At 57.0% G+C, this 27,444-nt stretch overlaps 1 protein-coding gene across 1 annotated transcript in view; it reads right to left on the reverse strand.

The window, feature by feature from the left end:
- NIBAN2 (niban apoptosis regulator 2) overlaps window positions 1–27,444 on the reverse strand; it is a 52,226-nt gene that overhangs the window by 19,344 nt on the left and 5,438 nt on the right. Inside the window, exon 2 of the mRNA XM_082695634.1 lies at window positions 1,267–1,397. Within this exon, the coding sequence (XP_082551760.1) occupies window positions 1,267–1,397 (131 nt within the window). The remainder of the gene's footprint in view (window positions 1–1,266; window positions 1,398–27,444) is intronic.

Here is a 27,444-nt window from a genome sequence, read left to right on the forward strand (position 1 = left end):
GTTCCCTCACCTCCTCTCCACCAGTCCCGCCCGGGGCCCCACTCGGAGGCCAGTCTCCGCCGGGCCCCTTCCCAGGAGGCTTTGGGTGCCTCCTTCAGTCTGTGCTGACCCGTGGGCCGCAGTCACACAGCTTCCAGTCCCACAACAAATATTTACTGGGCAAACACAATCCTGCTAATGACAGGCTAATGACACGGCCGGTGATGCTGACACGATGGGCCAGCGCTCACCGAGCGCCTTCCCTGCTCCAGGCGCCCGGCCGACTGATTCTGTCACCCTTACAACTCCCTGCGCAGGTGTTCTCACCCCATTTCACAGATGAGTAAACTAAGGTCCACGAGGGCAGGTCATTTGCTCATGGGCATTAGGCCTTAAAGAGGAGCAGCCAGTGGTGCCTGGGTGGCTCAGACAGTTAAGCGTACAACTCTTAAGTTTGGCTCAGGTCGTGATCTTAGGGTCCCTGTATCGAGCCTCGCAGCAGGCTCTGCTGTCTGCTTGAGGATTCTCTCTCCCTCTGTCCCTCCTCCCGCTCTCATGGGCACATGTGCACGATCTCTCTCTTGAACAAATCTTTGAAAAAAAAAAGTGGGGGGTGGCTGGGTGGCTCAGTGGATTAAAGCCTCTGCCTTCAGCTCAGGTCATGATCCCGGGGTCCTAGGATCGAGCCCCGCATCAGGCTCTCTGCTCAGCCAGGAGCCTGCCTCCCTTCCTCTCTCTCTGCCTGCCTCTCTGCCTACTTGTGATCTCTATCAAATAAATAAATAAAATTAAAAAATATATTAAAAGAAAAAGAGGGGGGCAGGAAGTGGGCTTGAACCCAGGCCTGTCAAGATGATTCCAGAGCTCCAGCTCCACCAATGGAGGGGCAGAGCTGGCAGGGAGTCCCTATGCCGAATGAAGGGGTCTTGGTGAGACCACTGGGTTATCTGACCCTTCAGAAGCTGGGGGGCACCGAGGCAGCTCAGTTGGTGAAGCATCTGCCTTCAGCTCAGGTCCTGATTCCAGGGTCCTGGGATGGAGCCCCACATGGGGCTCCCTGCCCAGCCGGGAGTGTGCTTCTCCCTCTAGTTCTGTCCTCCTCCTGCCCCTGCTCGTGCTCGCTCTGGTACTCAAATAAATAAAATCTTAAAAACAAACCAAAACAGACGCTAGGTCGGGCCCCTAAAGACCATGGAGGCAACAATGGTAAACTGAGGCCCGGGGTCAGGAAGCCACTCGCCCAGGCCATGTGGGGGCCCGCCCCGCCCCCGGCTCAGCACCTCTCACCTTGCGCCAGAGCAGCTGGGCCTGTGGCAGCCCCGTGCCCTCGATCTCGTGGCGCATGCTGTTGAACAGGGCCACGCCATACTGGTCCTCATAAAAGCGCAGGAACTCCGTCAGGATCTTCCCGGTTCTCTCTGAAAGGGAAGAACAAAGAGGACCGTGAGGTCAGCACAGTTACCGCGAGCAGCAGCCAGGCCCCAAGGAGGCGCACCGGCCAAGCCGGGTACCGCCGGCTGGTGAAACCGGTGGCCCAAGCTCTCTCCTTTCACCTGCCTCGCCTTCCAGGCCAGAGCGCTGCTGCGTCCCCTGTGCACAGGGGGTGGCCCTTCGACGGGAAACCGGCCGATGACGGTGACAGAGAAAACATGAGAAACCGACAGACGAGTGAGCCTGTCAGCCTGAGCCTCTCAGCCACCAGGGGGACGCAGGCACAGACCAGTCAGGGTGTGGGGGAACAGACCCCTTAACTCGGAGCCGGGGTGGAGCGGGGGTGCTGGAAATCGGGAGGCCCTTTCTGGAGGGCAACCGGCGGCTGCACGTGCAAATTCTAAGGGCTCACGTGGGGCCCCAGATGCCACACGCACTCCTCGAGGAATTTCCCACGAACACCTCGCCGGGGAGCAGGTGTATATACTCACCCAGGCCATCAGCAGACGCGAGCCAGGTGCGCGTGCACGGACACCGGTTCCCACCATTACCTGTGCACCTGCGACAGGAAGCGGGTGGGGGGACCGATGGGTACCACCAGGGTGAAGGTGCCCACACCTGGCCACGTCCAGAAAAGCGAGTTACGGAACCACGTGCTGACTGTTACCTCATTGAAAATCACTCCTGTCTGTGCCGCAGAGTTATTTCTGCCCGGACATGGAAGAAAAGGTCCTAGAAGGCAGCCCGCCCAGCTGTTCTGCGTGGGCCCCTGGCTGTGGGAATGGGAGGGCCGAGGGGATTGCATTTTCTTCTTTCCTCACTTTTACAGCTTTTGAATTATTTTACAACCGTGATTCCTTCCACGATTCAAAAAATAAATAAACGTTCTAAAATTAACTCATCCAAGTTAACCACCTTTTTTGCTTCCACGGGTCATTTGCTTCTCTGCTGCCAAAAAACAGTTTCTGAACAGAGAAGGTGACTCCTGTGGCCTCCAGGGCTTGCCCAGCACACACCAGATGCTCAGGGCTGGCACTGCCTGGGCAACCCTATTTACAGATGAAGAAACTGAGGACCAGGAAGGGCGATGACCCATGACAAGAAGGCCCTCTCCTCGGAGAGATTTCCTCGTCCCGAGAAGCTGCTGCTCAAGTCCCAGCTTCAGGGTCGTGCCGGCTCACCCCAAGGCTCCCCTCCCTGGGCCTCAGTTCCCTGCACACGAAGAAGACTAGACTCTGTGGTGGACAGCCCCCCACCCCCAGTCTTGGGATTCCAGGTTGGAAGACCTGGTCCTTTCTCAAAGATTAGGCTGATGAGACCCCGTCCCTCCTATGGCTGGTCTCTGCTTTCCAAGAGACACCCAGCGCGGACAGCATCTCGTCTGATCTTCTCAAGAGCCCTCCCTGTGCGGTGGGGCTGGTGTGATCCCCATTTTCGAGAAGACCCAGAAGAAGCGCTGAGACCCAGAGAGGTTAAGAAGTCACAGGCTCAAGGTCACATAGACAGTGGGTGGTGGAGCTGGGGTGCAGTCCAGGGGCCCCACTAGGAGGTGGTGGCCGGGGAAGAGGGCTGAAAGCCTGCGGCCACATCCCCATCCAAGGTCTCAGGCAGGCTCAAGCCCTCTACTCCCTCTGGAAGAGCTCAGCCCACCAAGGACCACCCCCCCCACACACTCCACAGACCCTGCCTGGGGTCCCCTTTCCCGGAATGAGGTCATGGCTGTCCAGATTCCAGTATGCGGAGAGGAGCGGGAGGAACAAATGAGGAATTTGCTTTGAATGCCTATTTTTTAAAAACCATAAACAAGCAGAACTCTCACCACGACCACGGGAATTGTTTTGAAAAATGATGAGGCAGGACTGGGAGGGGCGGGGGGAGCCGGCAAGAAGGGGTAAGAAATCGGAGGGGAGCCCAAGAGAGAAGATGGGATGGTGGGGGACAATAACACTGATGAACCCCGTCATCATTCGCATCATTGTGGCTACCACCTCCCGGGCGTTAACCTGAGCGGGTGGGGCTGGTGAGTCCTGCAGGCAGGATCCCAAAGAATATTCATGAAATCCCTAAGGAGGCATATTCTCATTTTCTCATTTTAGTGCCGACGGGGCTTGCAGACCCAGGACGGGAGAGCCAGGGTCGCAGCCACCAGGCCAGGCAGCCACAGCCCAGGGCTCTGTCCCGACTCTGCCACAAGCAGCCAGACACCCAATGGGAGACGCTTCCACCATGAAGGACCTCGAGGGTCCTTCAGCCACAGCTCTGGGAGGCCTGACCAGCCCCTAGTACGCCCAACTTCAGAGCACAATTTCCAGAAGCGCCAGAATCTGCCCTGACCCAGGGCTTGAGAAGCCAGGCCCAGGAGGAAGCTGCTGTCCTGGGTCAGAACTCGAACCCAAGTCTGCCTAAGCCATAGCTCAGCAAAACCCAGACACTGGATCCCAGCAGGGGGTGGCTAGGTTTAGAAGGCCACAGGGCTAGACTAGGGAGGAGGAGGAGCAGGGCAAGGTAACATCCTATTATCCCATCGGGTGCACCAAGACGCCCGGGGCAGGGGGTGGGCTCTAGGTTGGAGAGGAAGCTGGGGAGGAGGCAAAGCCGGAGCTGACAGGCTTGAAGTGTCTGGGCTGAGAAGGGCCAGGTGGGGTCGGGGGGAAGGAGAGAGTCCCCTGTAGCCCTCCCAACGGGGTGCGGGTAAGTTATCCAAGTGTGACTATGGGACCAGGGTCCAGGAATGGAGGCCACCAGGACTGGCGGGGCAGGGTGTGGGGGTGGGAGTCCCCAGGAAGAGTGGGGAGAAGTGAGAGGGCACGGGCTGAAATGGACAGGAAACAGGAAAAAAGGCACCCTGTACCCCCAAACAGACGACAGCAGCCCTGACCCCCGCTTCACCCGACTGCAATGAGAGGCATGCATGCCTCACTATCCAAACTTGAGCATGATATAGATCAGGATCTGTTTTCTGATGAACCCTTTGCTGCCTGAAATTACAGAACCAAATAGATCATAGAGCGGGGTCTCTACCCAAACTTGCTCTCCCAACTCGGGAGCCTAACAGATCGGGAGGCTCGTATCTGTCTAAGGACTGACTGCACACCAGAGGGTGGCCCCAGCACCCTTCTTTCTGCTCACCGCTAGATGCCCTCTGCCCCCCTCTTGTGGCCTGTCACAGGCAGGTGCTGAGCTAGGGGGATGTCTACTTGCCCCTTACGAAATGTCCCCTCTGCGCCAGGCCCCGCAGGGCTGGGGAGGCCGTCAGGCCAGGGGTTGGGGACATCATTCCTCAAGGGAGTAAGGACTCCAGGAGGATCCCAAGCAGTGCCAGCAAACTGGGTGCACTCGGCCCACGTTCGGCTGAAGGAGGGTTAGAGAGGGAAGACTGGGGGGTGGCGGCAGGGGGTGGTGGCCGGAAGGGAGCGGGGCTGCAGGATGGCTTCTTGGCAAGGGTCGCGCTGGGCACATTCTTGAGGGATGTCCTAAGACAGCTTGGAAGAAACTGCCTTGTGCTTGGTACAAAGGAAGCGCCACAGGAAGACAGAGGATGAGGCCTGCGGCCCCGTAGGGGGCCTAGGATTGGGGGCTGGAAAGACCTCAGAGAGGCACGCTGAGGGAGGGGGTGCAGGGATAAAGGGCTCATCGGGGAGAAGCCCTGAACCGCGTCCCCAGCGGCCTGTGTGGCCGGCGCTGCTGGAGGAGAACCTGGCTGGGAAGCACAGCCCTGGCTTCTCCCGCCTGCAGAGCTCTGGGATGAGGCCCGGGAAGGCCCCTTCCCGTCAGCATCGCTCAGCACCCCAGTTCTTCCTCTTGCCACCCCATGGCGCTGTCTTCCTGGAACTGCCCAGGGATTTTTACTGTTCAAATCCCTACTGCAGTGTCCCTGCCTGGATGTCTATGGATGGGTTCCCCAGGCCCCGGGGGCCCCTCTCTCCTCCACACCTGCCCATACCACCTCTTCCGCCTCATTTCATGGCTTCTAAAGACACCACATGCCATGGATTTAGGGCCACTGAGACCAAAGCTCACCACCCCAAAAGGCACGCTGAGCCATAGAGTGGGAGGGGCTCACCGGAGGTCACACATCCAGACTGAGGTGGTCAGGGTTCGACCCACAGCCTGCTGACTCCCACCCTCTCCCGGTTCTGACCATGGTCCCCAGGGCCCCACAGAGGTCCAGCAGGAAGCTGGCTGTGGCTCCATCCCCAGAGACAGGGCCGACCCCAGGGGTCCAGGGCCCAGGGATGACTGGGAGCTACAGAGATGCTGGCATGGGGCACGAGTTCCCACTCTGTTGGCCCCCAGCCCCAGAGCCACCTGGCCCTCTCAGAGCCTCAAGTGGGGAAGGGAAGCTTCGTCTGAGGATCAACTACAAACCCCAGGAGGGTGGGCCTGGCACAAGCAGGTGCTGTGAGATGGGCAATGTGACGGGATAGCTGGGCTCAGGACGTCCCTGGACGTCACTAGGATGTTACTGTTAACCACAATAGTGCTCGGCTTATCACAACAATGGTAAAGAGACTGAAATTTTTATTAGCAGATATAATTTTTATAACTTGAAAAAAATCCAGGACTTTTTTTTTTTTTAAGAACCAGGATAAGAATCACAAAATAATGACGATGATAGGTATATCTTCAGCTGACAGGCCAGACAAATGGAGAGCCCACCAGGAGGAAGCAGGGGCTCAGGTGAAGGTAAGGGGGTGGGAGAGCCAGGCCAGGCGTGTGCGAGATGCACACAGGAACCCCGCTTCCCACCTGACCTTGGACAGGTTCCCCTGGCAGAACCCTCGGCCTCAGCTTCCGCCCAGGGTGCATCACTGCCCCCCTCCTCGCGCCCCTCTGCCAGCATATCCTGCAGAATTCGGCAGTAAGCTCACCCTACTCAGACTCGGGGCCCTGCACACATGCTTGGATTCTTCAAATGGGCCCCAGAGCTGAATAAAACCCTCCTCAGGTGTATAAGTCAGTGCTTGGAACGATGAACAGCTCATGAAAAGTCAGTCCACTTGTGGGTCAATAAAAACCTACTGAGCATCGCCATGGGAAGCACCCACCTGTGGGGTCCTGATTCCCTCTTTAGCCCAAGAAGGCCGCCCGTGAATTCGGGGAGTGGACCTGAGTGTCCCAATACGCACCCAGACACCGCTGGGCTCTGGGACCTCAGGGGGCCGCTGCCCCCCCCCTTGTGCCCCCACCTCCCCATCAAGACAGCGGTATGAGGGTAGCAGGCTCTACCTGGCTCAGGACTCAGGGGCCATGCACACACACACACTTTCACGGGGCTTGTTTTGGGGTGAAGCCTTGCAGCCAGCTAATGGAATACAAGATCTTGCATCTGTATCTCTGTGGATCTTAGCATGACTCTGCCCCCAGATAACTGGAACCCTGTCTCCAAGGGCTGCCCTTTTGGGACCATCAAGAGTGACCCAGTAGGTACCCCTTACCATCGAGGCCTCCTAACTCTGCCCCCAGTCTACCAGGTATGCCTATCACTAAAACCTTACATATGTTCAACAGTCCACTGAACCCTAACAGATATTGCTACCCCACTTTACAGATAAGGAAACTGAGGCTCAGAGAGACCTAGTGACCCATTCAGAGATGCACAGCCTAGAAGGGGAAAGAGGTAGGTTTCAAAGCCTCTACAAAGCCCCCACCCCATAAAGCTTCCTCATCCAACAGCCTCCCACATAGCACCACAATACAATTTCCAAAGCCCTGCCTTGAACTTTCTTCTGGGGTCTTTGCCTATTCCCAAGAGGCAGGCGAAGCACACTTTACTATCCCCATTTTACAGATGAAGAAACTGAGGTTCAGAGAGGCAAAGTGACTCTCCCAAGGTCACACAGTTGACAACTGCCAGAGCCAGAACTGAAGCCTGGGGTCTCCAGCCCCCATCTGGTGAGTGCTGGTGGGGAGCCTTCACACCTACTGGATCCTTACCTGTCCCATCTCCCCTGGGCCTTAATTGTACTGTAAAATGGGTGGGTGGGTCCCTGTTGGCTCAGCTGATTCAAAATCTCAATGATGATCTAATCAGTGTTGCCCTGGCCCCAGGAGCTGACCAGGATGCTGGCCGCAGCATCTCCTCTGAGCTGCTGGTGAGTCAGCTGAGTGGGAGCTAACCACAGGCCTCTCAGGCTGGACAGAGGGACCGGGAGAGAAGTCGAGGGGCAGGGGCAGGACTCAGCATCAATGCTACCTAGGTACAAGGCACCATCTTTACTGGGCACGTGGGCTCTGGGTCCCAATGCTGGCTCTGCCACCTACTAGTTGTGTGGCTTTGGCCAAGGCACTTCCTCTCTCTGAGCCTCTGTTTCCCGCTCTGCAAAATGGCACAACAGTATCAGCCTTATAAGAAGATCAAGATCCATGAGCTAACGGGCATAGAGCACTTGACCCCGGCGAAGAGGAAGCACGTTGCTAATAGGGGCTCCTACAGAGTACCTCTTGTCCGAGTTCCTGTAATTCAAGGAGGGGCCCTTGAAATCCCCCTGGCCCAGCTGAGCAACTCCTGGCCCGGCCCGGCCCCAGGACCAGCACCAAGAGTAGCCACGGCAACCGGAAAGACATTAATCTCTGATTTTCCAAAGTGACAACATTAAGGGTCACGCTGCTTCCTGCACTCAGAAAGCGGGGGCTGGGCGAGACTGTGGGAGGCCCCAGGGTAGCCTTCAGTCTCCTGCAGATCCTGGGGGCTCTGGGAGATCTGGCCCACTGTGCAGATGGTGAAACTGAGGCTCACACAGGAAAAGGGGCTTATGGAGCTGAGGATGACAGAAAGGCACACAGGGCTGCCCCATAGCCTCGAATGCCTTTTGGCGGCCCTGCCAAAGCCCAGCACCTTTCATGCCAAGATCATCCCCTTCATCCATGACTCGGCCCTGGGGCAGGTGGTGTCCGGACCAGTGGAACATTTCAGACGAGAAGAGCCAGGATCCCTGCCAAGTCCTCCAGCTAGGGAGCAGCAGATGCGGGATCTGAACCCAGGCCCAAGACCCCCTCTACACCAACCATGGAGCCCCGGAACAAAGAGGGTGATCTCCAACTGAGAACATGTCAGCCTCGTGCCAATCATGGGGGCTTCAGACTGGGCCCGGCCCTGGATTGGCCCCAGCTGAGGGCAACGTGCCCGACCTGTTCCTGGCTTATCCGGTCCCTCCAGCAGGGCCCCCAGGGACACACCTCCCCCAGAGGCCTGGCCCGGTTTCAGAGCTGAAAGAGATTTGCAGACTGAAACCAGGCAGGCAGCACCCTACAGGGCGGGGCCGGCCCAGAACCTGCCTACCTGGTTCCCAGTGCTCTGGGGAGAAGGCCCCGGTGAGAGCAGAGGAGGAGGCGCCAGGGACTCAAGTTTCCCTGGGCCACACAGTCATCCAAAGTAGCACCATCTGCATCATTCACCTAGGAGAGCAGGGGCAGTCTACAGTCCAGAGAGGTGGCGACACTCTCCTACGGTCACACAGCATGTCCCCACAGAGCTGGGTCGGGGCGCCAGGTCCCCAGGGCCTAGCCCAAGGCTCTTCTACTCAGCCCCCCGCTATCACTACAAACACATCCTGGCAGCAGCCGAACATTCGACACCTCTACACCCAGCGGGGTGCTCCATGTTTGCATGTGTCATTTCATGTGTTGTCCCCACTTCACAGAGAATGATGCTGAGCCTCAGAGAGGTTAAGTGACTTCTCTGGAGACACACAGCTTGTCAATGACAGGGACTCAGAACAGCCCGATTCCACCACAGAACCAGCGTCTGGACAAATCCACCTTCCCCTCAACCTGCCAGCCTCTGGGAGCAGGGGTTCCAGGCCACACGGGCCCTGTGGGTGGCCGCAGTCGGAAAGGCTGACATGGCTCCCGCTCAGGACCTGTAATCAGGGGGGAAGTCAGGAGGAGGGAATAATGACAGGCTCCGCTGACTGGCAGAAGAGGGGGACTGGCAGACCGCCCATGAGAAGAGCCTGAATTAGCAGCCGGAACCCTGCAGAGCCAGAGCCAAGAGGGGGTTCAGTCAGCTAAGCCTCCCCCACCCCACCAGCCAGTCCTTGTTCAGAAAGGAGACAGCAGCCAGAGAGGGCAAGGGACCCACCAGGGTCATCCCACAGATAACCGTCAGAGAAAGAGTTTGCTCAGGGCATCTATACAGCAGCGGCAGGTCCCAGGGACCCCACTCTGGGCCCGAGAGGATTCCCAGCCCGGCCATGCCCTACTCCCCAGGGCAAGGCCATCAGGGGGGGAGGTAGACTTCCTAGCTAACCTGGGGCCGGTCAAGAGGCTGGTACAGCCGAGCCCTGACCCTGACACTAGTCACTGGCCCGCGGCCAAGCCGCTCCCACCCTGTGCCGGCCCCCGCCTCCAAACTTCGACCCACTTCCACGCCTGGCTCCTTCGGCCCCTTCGCATACAGGAGTCACAGGGTCTTTTCATTACAATTCTCTCCCTGAACCCGCTCTGCCCAACAACCTTCCATGGCTCCCACTGCCTTCCGGACAAAGACTGAGCTCCTCGGGAGGCCCTGAGGCTCCTGCATGCTCTCCCTTGCCACGGGGTCCTGCGTGGGCTGTGCTCCAGGCCAGGAACACTCCCAGCTCCTCCTCTAAGCCCACTTCTTAGCCCCTCCACTGCACCGCTCCTTCCCCTAAGAGGACCCCCGCTCAGTGGGTGCCCCTACTTACTCCCACAGCCCCCCACTGATCCCACAGTGGGTAAAGGCCTGTTCCCCGTCAGACTCCCCTGGACAGTAGCCACCACATCTGGGACAGGGTCCGACACTCAGCAGGAAGCTCAGAGAGAAAAGCCAGAAGCGACGATCCAGAGCCACGCTGCACCCCCCCGGCCCAGAGCCATCCTCGTTGAGCAATAAAACTGCCCCCACACACCCCAGAGATCCCTCACCACAGAAAGGGAGGCTTCAGGTCCCAGGAAGGGGAGGATAAGGATATGCACAACGCTGTCCTTCTTGCTTGGGAAGGTGACTGCCACCCACAAGGTTCCCTCCCCGCCAGCCTCAGGTGCCCCAAAGGGACCCTCTGCTGGCCACCCTTTCCCTGGGGCCAGTCATTAGGAAGGAAAAACGTGTCCCTATAAACACAGCAGCCCACAGCATGCCAAGGCCCAATCGTGACAATCACCCGACGGCGTGCCAGCTCCGTGTGAGGGGCTCCATGTGGGAGATGGAAACAGCCCGGTGGCCTGGGGGAAGGGGGGTGTGCTGTCATTACCCCAGTGGACAGAAGAGAGAGGAGAAAGCACAGGGCAGTGAAGCTGCCGGTAAGGCACAGCGCTGGCTGCTGACACTCCGGGAGACTGAGGCGGGGGGGGGGGCTCACCCATCACCACATTCTCGGCCCCTGCTACAGGGCCCAGCACACCACGGCCTGCAGACGCTCCACTGCATCAGATCCAGGACCCACGAGGTTCTGAGCGCCACTTCCTTCCCCAGGACCCACCCAGGCCATTTCCTACCTACCTCGGGCCCCCACCTCCATGCTTTCACCTGTACCTGCCCCCACGGGAGCCCCTTCCCCCTTGCTGCCACAGTCCAGTCTTAGCCAGCCTTCTAGGCCCCACTCAAGCATCTCCTGTGCAGCCCATTTGTGCATAACAATAACTGGGGCCTGAGCTAATGCCTGTAGCCCCCAGCCCGCCGCCAGCCACAGAGGCAGCCGCCATGTATGTTAACGATCACCGTCCGCATTATTGCATTTAACCCTCGCCCGGGTTTATTCTCCAGACTCCCCACTGAGCGGGGAGCCCACCGTGGGGCTCGAACCCAGGACCCTAGGATCATGAACTGAGCCGAACGCAGACGCCTAACCCACTGAGCCATCCAGGCGCCCACTCAAATTTAGTCTTAAACCCATTTTCCAGATGATCCCGGAGAGGGGAAATGACTTGTCCAACGTCACACAGGTAAGAAAGAGTATGTCCGCTCTTTCTTATGTGTGCGGAAACAGAGAAAGAGCTTAGAAACCTGTGGAGTCTCTCTGCCAGGACGTTCCCCACCCACTTGGCAGCTGCCACGCCCAGACGTGGCACCTTGTTCCTTTGTCCCCAGAGCTCTGTGCGGCACGGGCTTTGGGAGAGAAGTGTGGGTTTCCCATGGAGGCAGGTGTGTTCGGGGGCCAAGCTTGAAGCAAGAAGCAAACCCTGAGCTCAGAACAGTCTCTCTGGGACTCAGTTTCTTCATCTGGAAAATGGGCATAATGTTTCCTCACACACACACACACACACACACCCCTCAACTGGTGACAAGGGGTCCTCGGGAGATGCTGGCTTTGGTTGCTAATAGTTAAAGGGCTGGGTAAGCAGTATAAAGGTAAACCGCTCTTATCTTAACCTTTGGCACCAACAGAACCTCTGCCCTAGAGTGTCCCCTTATTAATGGCCAATGACGTACGCTTACAACAGGCCACGGCACCTGGGGAGGGCCTGCTGAGATAAAATTTAAGCTCTCCATTGGACGAATGGGGAAACTGAGGCTGGGGCCATGAGGAAGGAGCAACGCGAGGTCCCACAGTCCTGTCTGTTGCCCAGCTCCTCGTGAGAGCAGTGTGAAGAGAAGGAAGTCGGGCGAGTTTAAGGCCTAGGTGAGAAAACGAGCCCTGGTCTTGGGGTCTCCGGCCTCAGTGCTCTCATAGAGCTCCCCCTCGGCCTGGCCATCTCCTGCTCCTCCTCCCCACACTCGAACGTCACCTCCTCAGAACCCCAGACAGGCCCGGGGCCCTCAGCCTCCACCACGCACACCCCCCCCCACCTCTCACAACTGCTGTGAAAGCCTCCTTCCGCCCCACTCCCCGCACGGAGACCCCGCTCCTGCCGGGTCCCCGGCCCCCAGCTCGTGCCTGACCGACAAGTGCTGAGTGGGCAAGGCGCCCCCCCCCCCCCCGGGAGGAAGGCCATCCAGGGTCAGGTGGTGGGCCCGGGAAGGAGGCTGAGGAGGGCAGAGACTGGCTGGGGAGCTCCCCCCTCTCGTGAAGGCAACTTTGGGGCAAGGCGGTGGGATTTCTCCCCAAGCTGCCTTTAAAGCTCTTCTAAGTTGGCAAATATTTAACCAAGGCTCTCGGTGACCCAGGTCTGGAGGAATAGCGTGCTGGGAGGCAGGAGGGCCCGAGGAGGAGGCAGGTGGCTGGAGGGAGCCCCAGGGAAATGCCAGAAAGGAAAAAAGGCCGACTGAAGGCCCGCCCACCCGGGCTGCCCTTTCCTTTATCCCTTGGGCAGCTCGGTGGGAGGAAGTCGATTCCCATCTTGACACAAACAGGGAAACAAAAGCCCTCTGATCCCCTCCAGGCCCTCCCCCCCTGCCCAGCGGCACCCGTGCCCACAGCCTGCCATTGGCGGCTTGTTCTGGGAGCCCAAAACCCAAGAACACCGTGCCAAGCTGCAGAGGTTGGAGAAGGGGGCCAAGCCCTCGCCCCCGCCCCAGTCAGGCCAGGACGGGGCCTACCCACAGCTACCCTGGGCCCACGGCAGGGGCCCAGCGCTGTGCCTGCCATGGAAGCCACCACCTCCATGCAGGGGAGCAAGCCTCAGGCTCCTGCACTGCCCACGGCTAAGGCCGCACCCCAGGTCAAGGGAACTGGGACACAAGGATCAAAGGGAGGGTCAGAGGCAGCCTGGAGGACCCCCAGAGCTCCAAGAAGGCCAGGAAGGCCAGCGCCTCCCACCGTGCCAGCCCTGTTCAAACCCACCCCCCCAGCCTCCTGCCCCAGGACAGCCCTGGCTTGGGAACCAGACAGATGCAGAGCTCGTGCTCCAGCCGCCTCGCCTCTGGGCCTTGGTGTTCCCCTCTGTGCGCTGGAACACTTGGCTTCTCTCTGACAGTTGTCGTCAGGCTGGGCTCTAACCTCCGGCCCCTCACACCCACTCACCCATTCCTGTGGCCTTCTCAGCAACATCCTCCGCCACCTCCACTCCCTTCTTTTCATCCCCGCCACACCCACTGGAGCCCTTGAACCTGGGGCCTGGCCACCTGTCCAAACTGCCCCCAGGCTGCAGGGCAGCGGTGGCAACACACCATCCCTGTCCAGATGTTCCTCACCGAACACCTGCTCGCAGCCCAACGTGCAGGGCACCGAGGCCGGACCGAGGACTCGGGCTCTCTCGCCATGGCACGCCCTGTCCTTGACCTGTTTGAGAACCCGCCACCGACTCTGCCCTCAGTGCCCAGACTGGAGCTGGACCATCTTGAGATGGCCAGGCAGGCCTTCCTGATGGGGTCCTTCCTCCAGGACCCCCCGGGAGTCAGCATCACCACCCAGCCCATCCCCATCGGCCTCCGAGAGGCAGGAGCTGAGGACAGGACTCAGCCTGATGGCTGGATGGCTCAGGGCCATCCGAAATGGATGAGGTGAGGGTCTCAGGGGCTCTACTCTGGTAGCCAAGAAACATTTTCTGTCACCCTCCTTTATCAACCATGGGGCAGAGGGAACTGGACAAACCCCCTGCCATCTAACGAGGGAGTCAGATAGTCACAAAACCTAAAATGAGCACAGTAAACCTCAACTGGGAACAGCATGGGAAGTTACAGGAACCCAGAGGAAGGACAGCTAACGCAGCCGGTGGGGTCAGGGAAGACTTCCAGAAGGAATGGTGCACGGAAGCCATGAAGACAGGGAAACCAGCTGAAGGGAGAGGGCCGGGCAGTGAGGGTGTGCCGATCAGAAGACACAGGAAATGCATAAATCCGGGTATTCGAGAAAGCATTAATCCATTCCACAAATATTAAGGAATACCCTCCGTGTCAAGAAGAGTACTTTCACAGAACTCTGTGGTGTCAAGCTCCCAGAATCAGATCTTGGTTCAAGTACTGACTCCACTGCTCACCAGCTGTAGGACCTCGGGCATGTGACTAATACTCTCCAAGTATTAGTATTAGTACTTTCCTCGGGTGTAAAATGGGAGGACCAGCCGTACCCACCCGGCCAGATTATCCTACGGATTCAAAGAAACGAGAACTCTATAGATCCTGACAGAGAGGGTCCTGTATTATCAATAACAATAACAGCAAAGGGAAAGAAGTTCCCTCTGCCCGAGTGTGGACGGCCAGGAAATGTGTTCAGGTGGGTAGCGCCTTTCACAAGCTCAGGGGTCCCATGGTGTGTCCACCCGTACAAATGGCAGTGTTCCGTAATGTGTGCCGCGCCATGAAATGGGGACCGGCACAGGGGAAACCAGCCACAGCTCCTCGGTCCCTCAGGGGCCACTCAGGGGATGGGAAGGCGACATGCTTGGGGTCCCATCCTTCTGAGCCCTCATCCCTCAGAGGTTAACTAACCAGAAAGGGGAAGCAGCGACATTAACATCAATGAAGATTCTGAAAGCAAATACGGACAAACCACACACCGCTAAACCTCAGGCAACGCCGGCGCCTCCACTCCGAGGCACTGCAGGTGGGTGAATTCCTTGTCTGAGCCTCCACTTCCCACAGGAAGCCTCGCAGGGGGGACAAAGCGAAGGGTCCGGCAGGCTCCGTCAGAAGAGCATGTAACTCTTGATCACAGGGTCGTGAGTTTGAGGCTCACACTGGGTGCAGAGATTACTTAAATTAAAAAAAAAAAAAAAAAAAAAATTTTTTTAAGCTAAGGGAGAAGCTAGATGGAAAAGTGCTTTGACCTCCACAAAGGCAAGACCATGTGTGTTTTCTCTTGATATCTTGTAGTTATACCTCTCTCTCTCTCTCTCTCTCTCTTTTTTTTTTCCCTGTCATTGCATTGACTGAGACATCCCGATCAATGCAATGAAAATACCTCTAGAGTTTCAACATCCAGTTCGCTCGGGCTTGCTCAGTATGTGATGAAGGGCATGTAAAGGGCCGAGTACCAGGTAGGGGCTGCTAAGAGAATGGAGGGAGGACTTAGCTCTTCTCTCCCCCCAAAAAAGCTGGAAAATTCCCTGGGAAAACAGATGCTGGGGAAACTGAGCCATAGCCACAACCTAGCCCAACTGGAACCTGTTCTCAAGCGACCAAGCAAAGACAGAACTCCAAAGAGGGCTTTCTATCTCAGATGCCCCCTGTGGGAGAGGTAATCCCAAGAGCTAGAGAGCTCTCTGTCACTGGAGGTATGCAAGCAGAGGCTGGACGGCTATAAGGAGGCTGTAGAGAAGACTGTCAACATGGGGAAGGTGAGCCGTAAAAACACAAACTTTGGGACCAGACAAACCGGCTCTGCTCCTGTCACTTCCAAGCCTCAGTTTCTTTATCAATAACGGGGACAAAAATAACACACCTCGAAGAGGAGCTGTGGGAACAAAATGAGACAATGCATGAGAAGTGTCTGGCACTCTGCCTGACTGTTGGTAGGAGTCCGATAAGTCCCGGCAGCTGTTCCAATGAGAATCAATCACTCATTAATGCCAGTGACTGGGGCCCAGCCCTTCTGGAAAAGCACTAAAAAAAACTCAGAGACACGAATCCCGCCCACTGCATTAGCCTAGGGCCCATCGGATGCCAACATGCTTCTCCCTAAATATAAGTCAGGCTCTTCCCAAGTTGCCTGGGGACCCAGAACAGCCCCTGCCCGGCCATCTGTCCCCCACACGAGTGCGCACGCACACACTGCGGGCTCCCCCCCCCCCCCGCCACCAGCCAGGTCCCCGACAGCAAGGGAGGTGGGGGCCAGGGGAGAGCACCGGCCTTCTCAAAGCCAGGGAGGGAGGAAGATGAGCCAATATGAGAATTCACTGATGGGCTTGCTGCTGGGCCAGAATGGGCTTTATGCAGATAGAAGATGAAAAGCTTATTCAAATCACAAGACTCCTGTGGGCCTGCCTCTGAGCCAGCAGGAGGGAGGACCTGCCCCACCCCTGGGTCACCAGATGCAAGTCTCCTCAGGCTCCAGAGGGGAAGGTATGAGGACGAATGCCCTGGGAGGCCCTGCCAGCCTCGCATTCCTCATTCCGGGTGCCTGCCTGACCCCATCCGTGCTGCATGGGAAACTCTGCTCTCAGCCAGCAGGTCCAAGTTCTATGTCTGCTTTTCCTGGGATCCCTTAAGGGAGCTGCGGACAGTCTCGCTGTCTTTCCTGGAGGTGGTGACGAACAGGCTCCAGGCACAGGCTCCAGCCAGTGATGTATAGGATAAGCATGGCAGGCCCAGAGGCTGGCACCTGCTTGCCACCTGACCTTAGGCAAGCCCCTCACCCCTCCTGGCTGTCTTGTCTGTCCAGTGAAGAGGCGGAACTCCTCTGCACTAGACCCACAAGACCCTAACCCCCTCCAGCTGTGGCCTGAGAAAGTGTTCCCACCCCACACAGGACCGCACAGGCGGGGTCTTGATCAAACTGATCCAAGTTCCACCTGTCAGGCAGGAATACTGGAAAGGACTGTCCCCCACAGTCACTCCCCAATTCGGGTCAGAAGCCCCGTTAGCCATCAGCACAACTTCACTTAATAAATAACGGCCAAGTGTCAATTTCACCCCACCAGGGCAGGGACCCTGTTTGTCCCATTCGCAATGTACCCCCACACAGAGCACCCAGCACATAAATATTTGTCCCTGCCTGTGAGATGACACCAGAGGACCTTAACTTGGGTCTCCCAGGCGTTTTAAGACACAGGCAGAGAACAGGGTTTTCTGGAAGGGCCAGCTCAGGCCTAGGAACAGATCCTTCCTTCCTGGCCCCAGGGGAAGGGTTAGCCAGGGGCCCTCCAATCGTCATGGGACACTTTCAATACAGCCAGGGCTGGGTCAGGATCTGGCCAGGCCAGCTCAAGGTCACATATCAACTGCAGACCAGGTCACCACCCCCCGAAACACAAACCAAGCCCAGTCACCTAAGCTGGGATCCTCCGTTTCCTCTTCTAGCAGATCTGTCAAATGATACAGCACCTGCGAAGGGCCTGGGAAACCGGAGCTGAGGAGGTCCCTCACTTGAGCCGCCTGGGCCCGGTCCAGGCTGGTGGGGACACCACGCAGAGAGACAGGAGGCCTGGGTCTCAGCTGGGGCAGGCACATGACCCTGCCTCTGTGTCCCTCATTAGAAGATCCCAGCCCCAGGAAGATACAGACCGTGGCAGCACTTTGCATAACAATACCGAGGTATGGTGCCTGGTGCAGTGGCTCCTAAGGGAGCAAGAACCAGAGCAAAACTGCCAATTTCTGGGAAATTCTGGTTCCCTCAAAGACCTATCTCCCTCTCAGCTTTGGGACTTTGCAGTCCTGCTGCTTTGCCTACAACCCTTCCAGCCCCACCCAGACTCCCCCTTCTCCAACAAGCCTGCCCTGCCTCTCCCAGTCTGGATTACTGCTGCTTCCCCAGCTCCCAAAGACACCCTGACCCCCACCTCAGCTAAGGAACCCAACCCATGTCGGGTCTGTCCTCCCAGAAAGGGGCCAGTGAGGGGGTGAGGACCACGGCTGCCTCCCCGTCCAGCACCCACAGCCCACACGTAGCCTGGCTCGGAACAGGCCCTCAAACAATGTGCAATCGACAGATGAATCCCACAGAAGTGATTAAGCCTCCCCAACATGGCCCTGTCTACACCGATGATAAACAGAAGTAACCGGGATGCCCAGGAATGGGAGTTTGGCTGAGCAAATAAAACGCAGACTACCTGGGGGGCTTCTGGGGGGCTCAGTCGGTTGAGCCTCCGACTCTCGGTTTGAGGTCAGGTCATGATCTCAGGGTCCTGAGATCAAGTTCGGTGTTGGGCTCTGTGCTCGGCGCAGAGTCTGCTTGTCCCTCTCCCCCTCCCTCTGCTCCTCCCCCGACTCGTGTGTGCACACACTCTCTCTCTCTCTCTTTCTCTGTCATAAAAAAAACCCAAAATTTTTAATTTTTAAAAAGTATTTTAGGGGCACCTGGGTGGCTCAGTGGGTTGAAGCCTCTGCCTTCGGATCGGGTCATGATCTCAGGCTCCTGGGATCAAGCCCCGCATCCGGCTCTCTGCTCAGCAGAGAGCCTGCTTCCTCCTCTCTCTCTGCCTGCCTCTCTGCCTACTTGTGGTATCTGTTTGTGAAACAAATAAATAAAATCTTTAAAAAAATATATTTTAAGACAAACCATAAAAGACTCAATCTCACAAAACAGGCTGAGGATTGCTGGGGGGGGGGGGTCAGGAGAGGGTGGTGGGGTTATGGAGGTTGGGGAAGGTATGTGCTATGGTGAGTGCTGTGAAATGTGTAAACGTGGCGATTCACAGACCTGTACCCCTGGGGATAAAAATACATTATATGAGGGGCGCCTGGGTGGCTCAGTGGGTTAAGCCACTGCCTTCGGCTCAGGTCATGATCTCAGGGTCCTGGGATCGAGTCCCGTATCGGGCTCTCTGCTCAGCAGGGAGCCTGCTTCCTTCTCTCTCTCTCTCTCTCTCTCTGCCAGCCTCTCTACCTACCTGTGATCTCTCTCTGTCAAATGAATAAATAAAATCTTTTAAAAAAAAAATACATTATATGATTATTAAAAAACTAAAAAATTAATAAAAAAAAATTTCTAAATTGCAGGCTGTAGGGGCATAATGAAATATTCTGAGAGCATCCCACTCACTGCTGGGGGCTGGCGCGTATGCAGACGCCCAGGACCCACTGTTGACTGTGCATCAGGAAACACCTGAAAATCATTAGTTCTGGGTGGTTCGGATTATTGGCAATTTTCATTTCCTTCCTATTTATTTTCTAGTTTTTCTTTGATCATAGATATTGCCTATATAACACCACCAACAAGAGCCGGAGATCTGAGAAAGCTCAGAGTTGAAAAGTGAAGACTCCCTTGGTGGGGGCACTGGGCCCTGAGGGCAGAAATCTCTTTGAGGGTACTATGTGCCAGGCACCGGGCATGGCATCATAAAGCTCACAGGATGGTAGCTGCGTATGGCCTTTACAGTTAGGGAAACTGAGGCACGGCGAGCTAAGGTCTTGAGAAAGACGGCCCAAGGAAAGCCCCAAACGTAGCCAAAAGTGGTCCCGCGTGCCCCACATAACCCCCAGCAGCCCACGGCCGGGGCAGCCGGCATGGCCCGCACGTCACCTGGTGGGCCTAGAGCAGCATTCTGGTGAAACGCTGAGTGAGGACACCTGCGGGCTGGAGGCCAGGTGGGTGGCAGACTGCCCCCGATGGACAGGCACCACTGACTCCCCACCACTTCACCGGCTCAGCCACACCAATCTTCCCTGCCTGGCACAGAGAGGGACCCCGTTTAGGTCGTCAATCCACCACCTCTGGCTTGAACCCCCACCTGCTCCGCCATCCACGGCCACAGGTGCCTCCCCAGGGGGGCAGAGAGCAGTGCCCAGCAAACATGTGCTGCTATTGCTACCTGGGGGAGCAGAGGGGGAGCCTCTTTCTGAAGTCCAGTCAGTGAGTGGCTTCTTACTGGTCCACTGAACATCACCTGTGGATAGACACTGATTCTCCCCCTTTTTTTTTCCCCGTTGTAACGGAAGTTGTAACGTAATCTAACCTTCTGGCTGCTTTCGGGTAAATTCTTGGTGCAGAATGGCCGGCCAGGCTCACCAGGGGCTTGGGGCCATCTTTCTACCATTGCTCGTACTGGTGGTGGGAACTGAGGAGGATCACCTTCCCTGGGCAGCCCTTGCCCACACAGCCTTTAGAGGACACAATCCCTCCATCACGGTGGCGTCCGTACCTCCATTTCTGTCTAGGGATGCTCAGAGGAAGGATTCCAGGGGCCTCAGAGGAAGGATTCCAGGGGCCACAAAGCCAGGTCGGCACAGCAGCTCTGCAATCCCTGAGCCTGGTGTTGATCATCCTCAAACCCAGGGCACAGCCCAGGCCCCGTGTGCACCCAGCAGCAGCACCTCTCCCATTCGGGCCCATTATCCTGACAAGAAACTGAGGCACCAAGAAGGAAAGGGAACTGGGAGGATCCCTCAATCCCCAGGAACCTGCTTCCTCATCTGTGGCCGGAGGGCACATGGGAGGCACCACAGAGCCGACAGGGCCGGCACGCCGGCGAGCTGGCGAGGAGGATGGGCATTTGGTCACGATTTGCCCTCTGATAATTAATTAATGAGTGACTGGTAACCGTTGGTTGAATGCGTCTCTCCTGCAGAGCCTTGAGCTCCACACGGGCAGGGCCTGGGTAAACTCGATTCGGGGGGCCAAGCACAGAGGAAGCCATTGGGCAACGCACGCTTGGCGCCTGACACCCCATGAGTCAGCAGGGGCACCACAAGGATCAGGACCCAGTGTCCCCTCCACTGCATGAAATGGGGAGGGGGGTGTGTGGCAGAGAGGGTCCGCCTGTCCACCAGGGAATCCCTGGGCCCCTGCTTCTCCTGGCCTCACCCCCGGGGGCTCAAGGACAAGAACAAAAGGCAGACACGGAGGCATGAGTCAGACAGAGAGGGATACACGCCTGGAGGAAGGAAGCCCGTGCACCGCCGCACGCACTCCAGGCCTGTGGTCACAGCGGTGGTGGGACCCGGACCACTCCTTCCAGATGGGCAGAGGGGAAGTCACCACCAGCCGGGGCTCTAAACCCGCCCGCATCTGCCCCACCTCCTCGACCCCCCCCACCCAAGGCACCCTCTCCACCCCCTGGAACCTTCACCCAAACAGCTTCAGGGCCCCTCCGCTGTAAGACCGTAAACCTCATAATGACATTTACCATTCAGTCACTGCTTGGGAATGAAAACAAATTAATACACGTTCATTATACCTATTGATTATGGAGTATTTACTGTGCCCAGCACTGTGTTAAAGGGTGCATAAATGCAATTTATAAACACACGTAATGTAATTTAACCAGAGAAGTATTATTATTATTACTCCCAATTTACAGCTAATGATTCCAGGGCACAAAGAACGCCAACCACCGTCCTAAGGGCATTTGGCTAGCCGCTGGCGGGACACGCTCTGACCTGTGAGGCCATACGGTCTACCTCAAGGGAGCCCACGGTGACTGAGCCCTCACGGTCCTCATACCATGGACAAGAATCTACCACAACTGCTTGAGGAGGGGCTTGCAGGAGGGACCCCATGCCAACTGGCCATGGGCGGGACCCAGGGAAAGGGTGTTCCTGGCTGAGGCGGCGGGGGTCGTCGATAGGTCCTGCAAGGCCTTTCAGAGTCTGGAACTTGACCCAGAGAGCCTCTGAGAGGTCCTCACCCAACCCCTTCCTTGCACTATGGGGAGAACAGAGGCTCAGAATGGAGGCTACACTGAGCTCCCTGGCACAGAGCTAGAGAGTCTAGAGACCACAGTGGGGATGTAGGAAAAGGGAAGGAGAGCAAAGAGGCTTTGCCCCAATCTCACAGGAAGTGTGCTGGGCCCCACCCTGGGGGGCTGCAGGCCAGACAGGCAGCCCAGCCCCCAGACGGCAGGGCAAGGCCCAGAAGTAGCTCCTCTCGGCTTCTGCCCCTATCTCAACGAGAAAACAGGAAAGCTGAGCTGCGCGGCCCACTGCGGCCTGCCTCGGATCATAAGTTTGTCTCCCAGGAGCAGGCTGACTCTCGGGTCACTGAGAAAGTCACCCTTCTGCTCCGAGCGGGGGCCCCGCCTCCAGCCACAGAGAAATGAAGTGTACAGCGGGCTCGCGGGGCTCAACCACCAGCTCAAATCCTCCCCCACCCCCACCAGCCTCCTGTAGAGAAGGGATCGCTGCACTTTCAAGACCCCGGAGGGAGCCCCTTGCCCAAAGTCACCCAGGAGCCGTGACTGCTGGGCTGAGCCGGGAGGGCTGTCCTGTGGCCAGGCTGGGCAGCGGTCCCCCTCCCCGCTTCCCGGCAGCCTTAAATATGGGAGTGGGGCCATGAGGGGAGGGTAGCTTTGCCTTTTTTAATCCACCACAACACCTCACTGTCTGTATGGGGACAGGCCCGGGCTGTCTCCTCAGACACAGGCCTATCTGTAAGGCTAGCACAGGGCTGCCTCTCTCTCACCGAGGGCTTGTTTGTTTACCCGGTTTTCAAAATTATAACCTTTCCAGCCCCACCCAGGCCAACCACTCCTTCCCTGACCAGTCTGGGGCCGTCCATAGGGACAGGGATGGAGCGGACTCCGCAGGAGGCGGGGGCCTACAGCAGCCTACGTTCCCACCCAGCCTGCAGCCTCGGACACGCTAGGTATGTCCTCTGCTCTTTCTGGGCTTCGGTTTTACTCAGTCATGAATAAAAGTAGGTGATAGCAAAGGGTCCTTTCCAGCGAGAAGGAAGAAGGGTCTAGGCCAGAAAAAGAAAAGCAGACCCTGCCCATCAGCAAGCTCGAAGTTCAGGGCAAGGGAGAGCTGTGGCCCGAGGGGGAGCTGTGGCCCGAGGGGGAGCTGTGGCCCCAGGGGACCACCGGCAAACCTCAGGCAAACCTTCCCAGCCAGCCCAGTGCGGCCCAGCCTCCCAAAGTCGGCCCAGCCTCCCAAAGTCGAAGCCTTGTTCTCTCTTCTCCCGGCCCCACCTCCCACCAGGGAACCCTTCCAAAAAATAAACAAAAACGCAAAAACAAAAAGTGAAACAGAAGGACAATTGTCAGCTCCCTCCCCCTCTGGATGTCCACGTCACCCCCGAAATCCCCGTAGGCCAGGGCAAATGACAGCTCCCCACCCCACCGGCAAACTCCGCTAAAACAGAACTGCCATTCGCCTAGCACCTTCCACGTGCCAGGGACAACTGCCTCCCAGAAGCTTCACACCCCAGAGGCAGGGCTCACCTTCCCATTTTACTGACAGCTCAGGCTCTAAGGGGAGAGCAACTTGCCCCAGGCCACAGGGTGGCAGAAGCCAGGTCCTCTCAGTCAAGGCCAGATATGCTGCCTCTTGAGCTGGGCTGACCAAGTGGTTTAAAACCAATATGCACTTTGGAAAACATAAAGATCCTCTGTCTTTGCAACAGAAACCACATCACATCCAGCTTGATGGAAACTTTGTGGCTGGCATGAGTCCCGTGAGATCAGGGCTCATGTCAGCGCCTCATGCCCGCGCCTCATACCCACCACCACAGCCAGGCCCGGCATAAGACAGCTTTCAGAGAGAGAGCGCTTCCTTCCACAGCAAGATGGCATCACGCAGTAAATATCACACCCTCCCCTTCAACACAGCCTACGGCCCACAGGCTCCAAGTGGTCGGAGCTAAAAGGGCACAAAGCTGTCCTAGTGACCCATTACACAGATAGGCAAAGCAAGGCCAGAGAGGGAGAAGGACCTGCCAAAGGTCACCTGGCACCAGCCACAAACGGCTGCCGGCAGGTAGAGTGATTAAATGTGGGTGGAGCACAAGAGTGTGTAGTCCTCTGCCCAAAGGACACTTCTTCCAGAAGATTCTGGCTTAACAAACTTGGCTGGACACAAACAGCTCTGTTCGGCATGAGGCGTGAGGAGGCTGGACAGCTGCTACAACTGGCTTGGCCACAGATATGTGGGTGGGAGAGCGGGCTTCACACTTTGCAGACCACAATTCATTCTTCCTCTGCCCCAGCTGGGCGCCCAGTTACCCGCTGGAGCCCACGCCCTGCACTTTGGATCGCACTGAGAGGAGGGACGCCCGGGCGAACGTCCTATCATGGACCATACACACAGCAAGGGCGAATGGCAACAGAAGCCGGGTTTTCTTAACGCAAAGAGCTCTACCCACATCTCTCATCAATCCCTCACAACCTAGCAGGGCTGGGCTACCGTTATGCCCACTTCACAGATAAGAAACCTGAGACCCCCAGAAGGGAAGGCACCTGCCAAATGCCAGGGTAGTTGAGGGAGAGTCTCAAAACCAGGTCCTTGGCATCCAGACCCAGCCCTCTTCCTGCTCTGTCCTTGGAAAGGAAGAAGGTTCTCATACTCAGAGCAGCAGGAAGGACGTGAGTCTCCCATCATCGGAGGAATGGGAGCAGAGGCTGCAGGACCACTGGCTGCCTTAATGAAACCAGCTACGGGATCTACCAACCGCACAAGGCTGACAAGGGAGGCCACCAGATCTCCCCAGCCTCGCACATCACCATCACAGAGGCCTGCTTGCTCTGTGTCCCCCATATACACTGTCCCCTGACGTGCTCCACACCCATCCCACTGGTCAAGACCATCCCTCACCCCTGGGCTCTCTTCCTCTCACCCTCCCTCCTAAGCCTCCCTAGGATCCTCAGGGCACAGTCCCCTCTCCTCCAAGGCCAGCCCCTTGGCTCCCCCCATGTCACCTCAACCCTCTCCTCCCCACTAAGCCACCCCGTCTCACACCTTCCCATAGAAGATCCACCCTTCTGAGAACACTCCTTGCTCACCTAGCCAGAAAGTTCCACGTGGGCAAGAGCCACGGAAGAGCATGCATGAGCGTGTCCCCGGTGCCCAGTACAGTGCCTGGCACACAGTAGGAGCTCAGTAGCTACGGACTGAAAGAAGAAAAGAAAAAAAGCCCAAGTGCGTCCAGGGGCAGAGCTCATCACACCTTTGTGGGGTCTCCCGGGAGCACCATAGGGATCTTCCACTTTGACTCCTAACATCAAAGCCCTCCTAGCCCTGCCTTTGGAAGTCACCTTGAGACCCCTAAGAAAAGATTTTCAGGGGCGCCTGGGTGGCTCTGTTGGTTAAGCAGCTGCCTTTGGCTCAGGTCGTGATCCTGGGGTCCTGAGCCACACCTCAGGCTCCCTGCTCGGCGAGGAGCCTGCTTCTCCCTCTCCCTCTGCCCTTTACCCCCTGCTCATGCTATCTCTGTATCTCTCTGTCCCAAATAAATAAATCTTTAAAGAAAGAAAGAAAAGAAAAGAAAAGAAAAGAAAAGAAAAGAAAAGAAAAGATTTTCAGTGATGGAGAATTCTCATGAGTCAATACTGGGTCACAGATGGGGAGAAAAAGCAGAGAGGTCCCTCCATTGGTCCAGAGTCACACAGCAAATGGTTACTGGGACCAGGCTTGAGACCCACAGGCCTAGCTCTAGACACACATGGCCGGGGAAGGGGTGGGTGTCTCTCTCTTTTGTCTTTCCTTCCTGGGGTCCATGGCACAGGGTAAAGGTGTCTATGGTCACAGGACCCACCTGACACGGGTCCCAAGGGCCACACTCCTAAGAGCACCATGTCCTCGCCCCCCACTGGCCCTGTATGCTGTACCGTCCAGAGCTCGCCACTCCTGACCTTGTGCCCTAAGCAGCCAGTGCTCTCATTCTCTAGTATGGAGGACACAGAGGGTCAGAGATGGTAACTGACTTGCCCCAACGACCAGCCCCTCCAGGGGCAAAGCTGGCACTCAAACCCAAGCAGTCTGACTGCAGAGCCTTGCCTCAAACCTCTCAACTCCCCGCTTCAAACTCACCATCCACTCTGTCACCAGGCAGGTCCCTTCACTTCTGTAGGCCACAGGGAGTGCATCCCTAAACCTGGACAGTTCCCAGCAGGTGGATCCGGGTGCCCTGCCAAGGTGGGCACTTCCTGTTCTTCCAGTTTTAAATCTGTGCGATCAGAAGATTACAGCCCTTCTGTGACTCAGGCCCTAAGTAAGATTCTACCAGGAGAGGGGCGTGGTTCTGTCCCACCCAGCAGGGTTTTAAAGCTAGGGATCTGCCTTCCTCTTTCTTTTTTTTTTTTTTTTTAAAGATTTTATTTATTTATTTGACAGAGAGAGATCACAAGCAGGCAGAGAGGCAGGCAGAGAGAGAGGAGGAAGCAGGCTCCCTGCTGAGCAGAGAGCCCGATGCGGGGCTCGATCCCAGGACCCTGGGATCATGACCCGAGCCGAAGGCAGCGGCTTAACCCACTGAGCCACCCAGGCGCCCCAGCCTTCCTCTTTCTTTAAAACTCTGCCCAGCACTATCTAGAGAAAAACCCTCTGGTCCTCAGGCAGGGAAGTGGATGGGGGCAGGGCAGGGGGAAAGGAAAAAGCGGCTCAGGAATGTCTGCAACCACAAGCTGATGCCTGATGACTGCAAGGAGACCAGCAGTGAGTCAGGAGCTGAGCCTGCGGCGGAGGAGGGGGCCGCGCACAACGGAACTGGTCCAGAGTGACTTGAGTCTCAGACTGAGTAATGTCGGGAGGGATCTATTTGTGCAGCCCACGGGAGCCTCTGACACACGCCACCCTATTCCCCTCCCCTCCCAGGCCCTCTGCCCCCACGGCTGGCCTCTCTTTGGGGCCTTTTCCACATTGTCCTCAGGCCCAATCCAGGCACCAGGAACCATCTCATCACAGCGGAGAATGGTTCTACCAGCTAAGGCCTTGGACTCCTGTGTCTGGACCTGCCACTGCCCTGCCCTACCTTTAAATGTTGGGATAGGGCAGTGAGGGTAGGGATTCAGAGAGATAAGACAGGCAAAGGAAGTCCCGGCACAGAGTAAATGCTCAGTTAAAGGATTGCTAATCTTACAGGTACTGCTCAGAGCCTGATACAGCCCCTCCCTGCTCTAGCGGCCACCACCCTCTCGCAGAAGACCCATCCATGGAGTCCCTGCAGGCCACAGGCGGGAGAAGCAGCCAGACTTACGTGGTCAAACACACCCAAAGGCCAATGTTATCAGCCCCTGTCCCCTGCTCACAGATAGCCCCTTGCAACCTGTTCCCACTGGAAAGACACTCAGAGGTGTTGCACGTTCCCAGAAAGGAGCCTCCCTCAAAATGCCCAGATTGAGGGAAGCAAGGCTGGGGGAGAGCAGGTCAAGGGCATGAGTCTGTCCTCAGCAGGGCAGCTGACCTGAGCAGGAAAGGAAACAAATACAGTGACTCAGTTTGCTTTGAAAAACCAAATGTCCAGTCACCGTGAGACATGGCAGAAACCAGCATTAGGGGTAAGGCTACAAAAATGTCTATTCGGAAGTGGCCTTGGGGGAACACGACACAGCCTTTGGGAATGCCTGCAGGGAGATTCTCGAGACCCAGAAAAGATGTTTATTATAAGTGAAAGGAGCAAGCAAAAATGGAGTCACGGTCCCAGCAATGTGGGACAATAAACACGGAGAAATACTGCTAAAAATGGGGGCGCCGGAGTGGCTCAGTGGGTTAAGCCTCTGCCTTTGGCTCAGGTCATGATCTCAGGGTCCTGGGATGGAGCCCCGCATCAGGCTCTCTGCTCAGCAGGGGGCCTGCTTCTCCACCCACCCCTGGCCCCACCTTCCTCTCTATTTGCAATCTCTCTCTGTCAAAATAAATAAATAAAATCTTAAAAAGAGAAAGAA

Source organism: Mustela nivalis (genome assembly GCF_964662115.1).
Source record: "Mustela nivalis genome assembly, chromosome: 13".
In the NCBI taxonomy this organism is placed as follows: Eukaryota; Metazoa; Chordata; class Mammalia; order Carnivora; family Mustelidae; genus Mustela; species Mustela nivalis.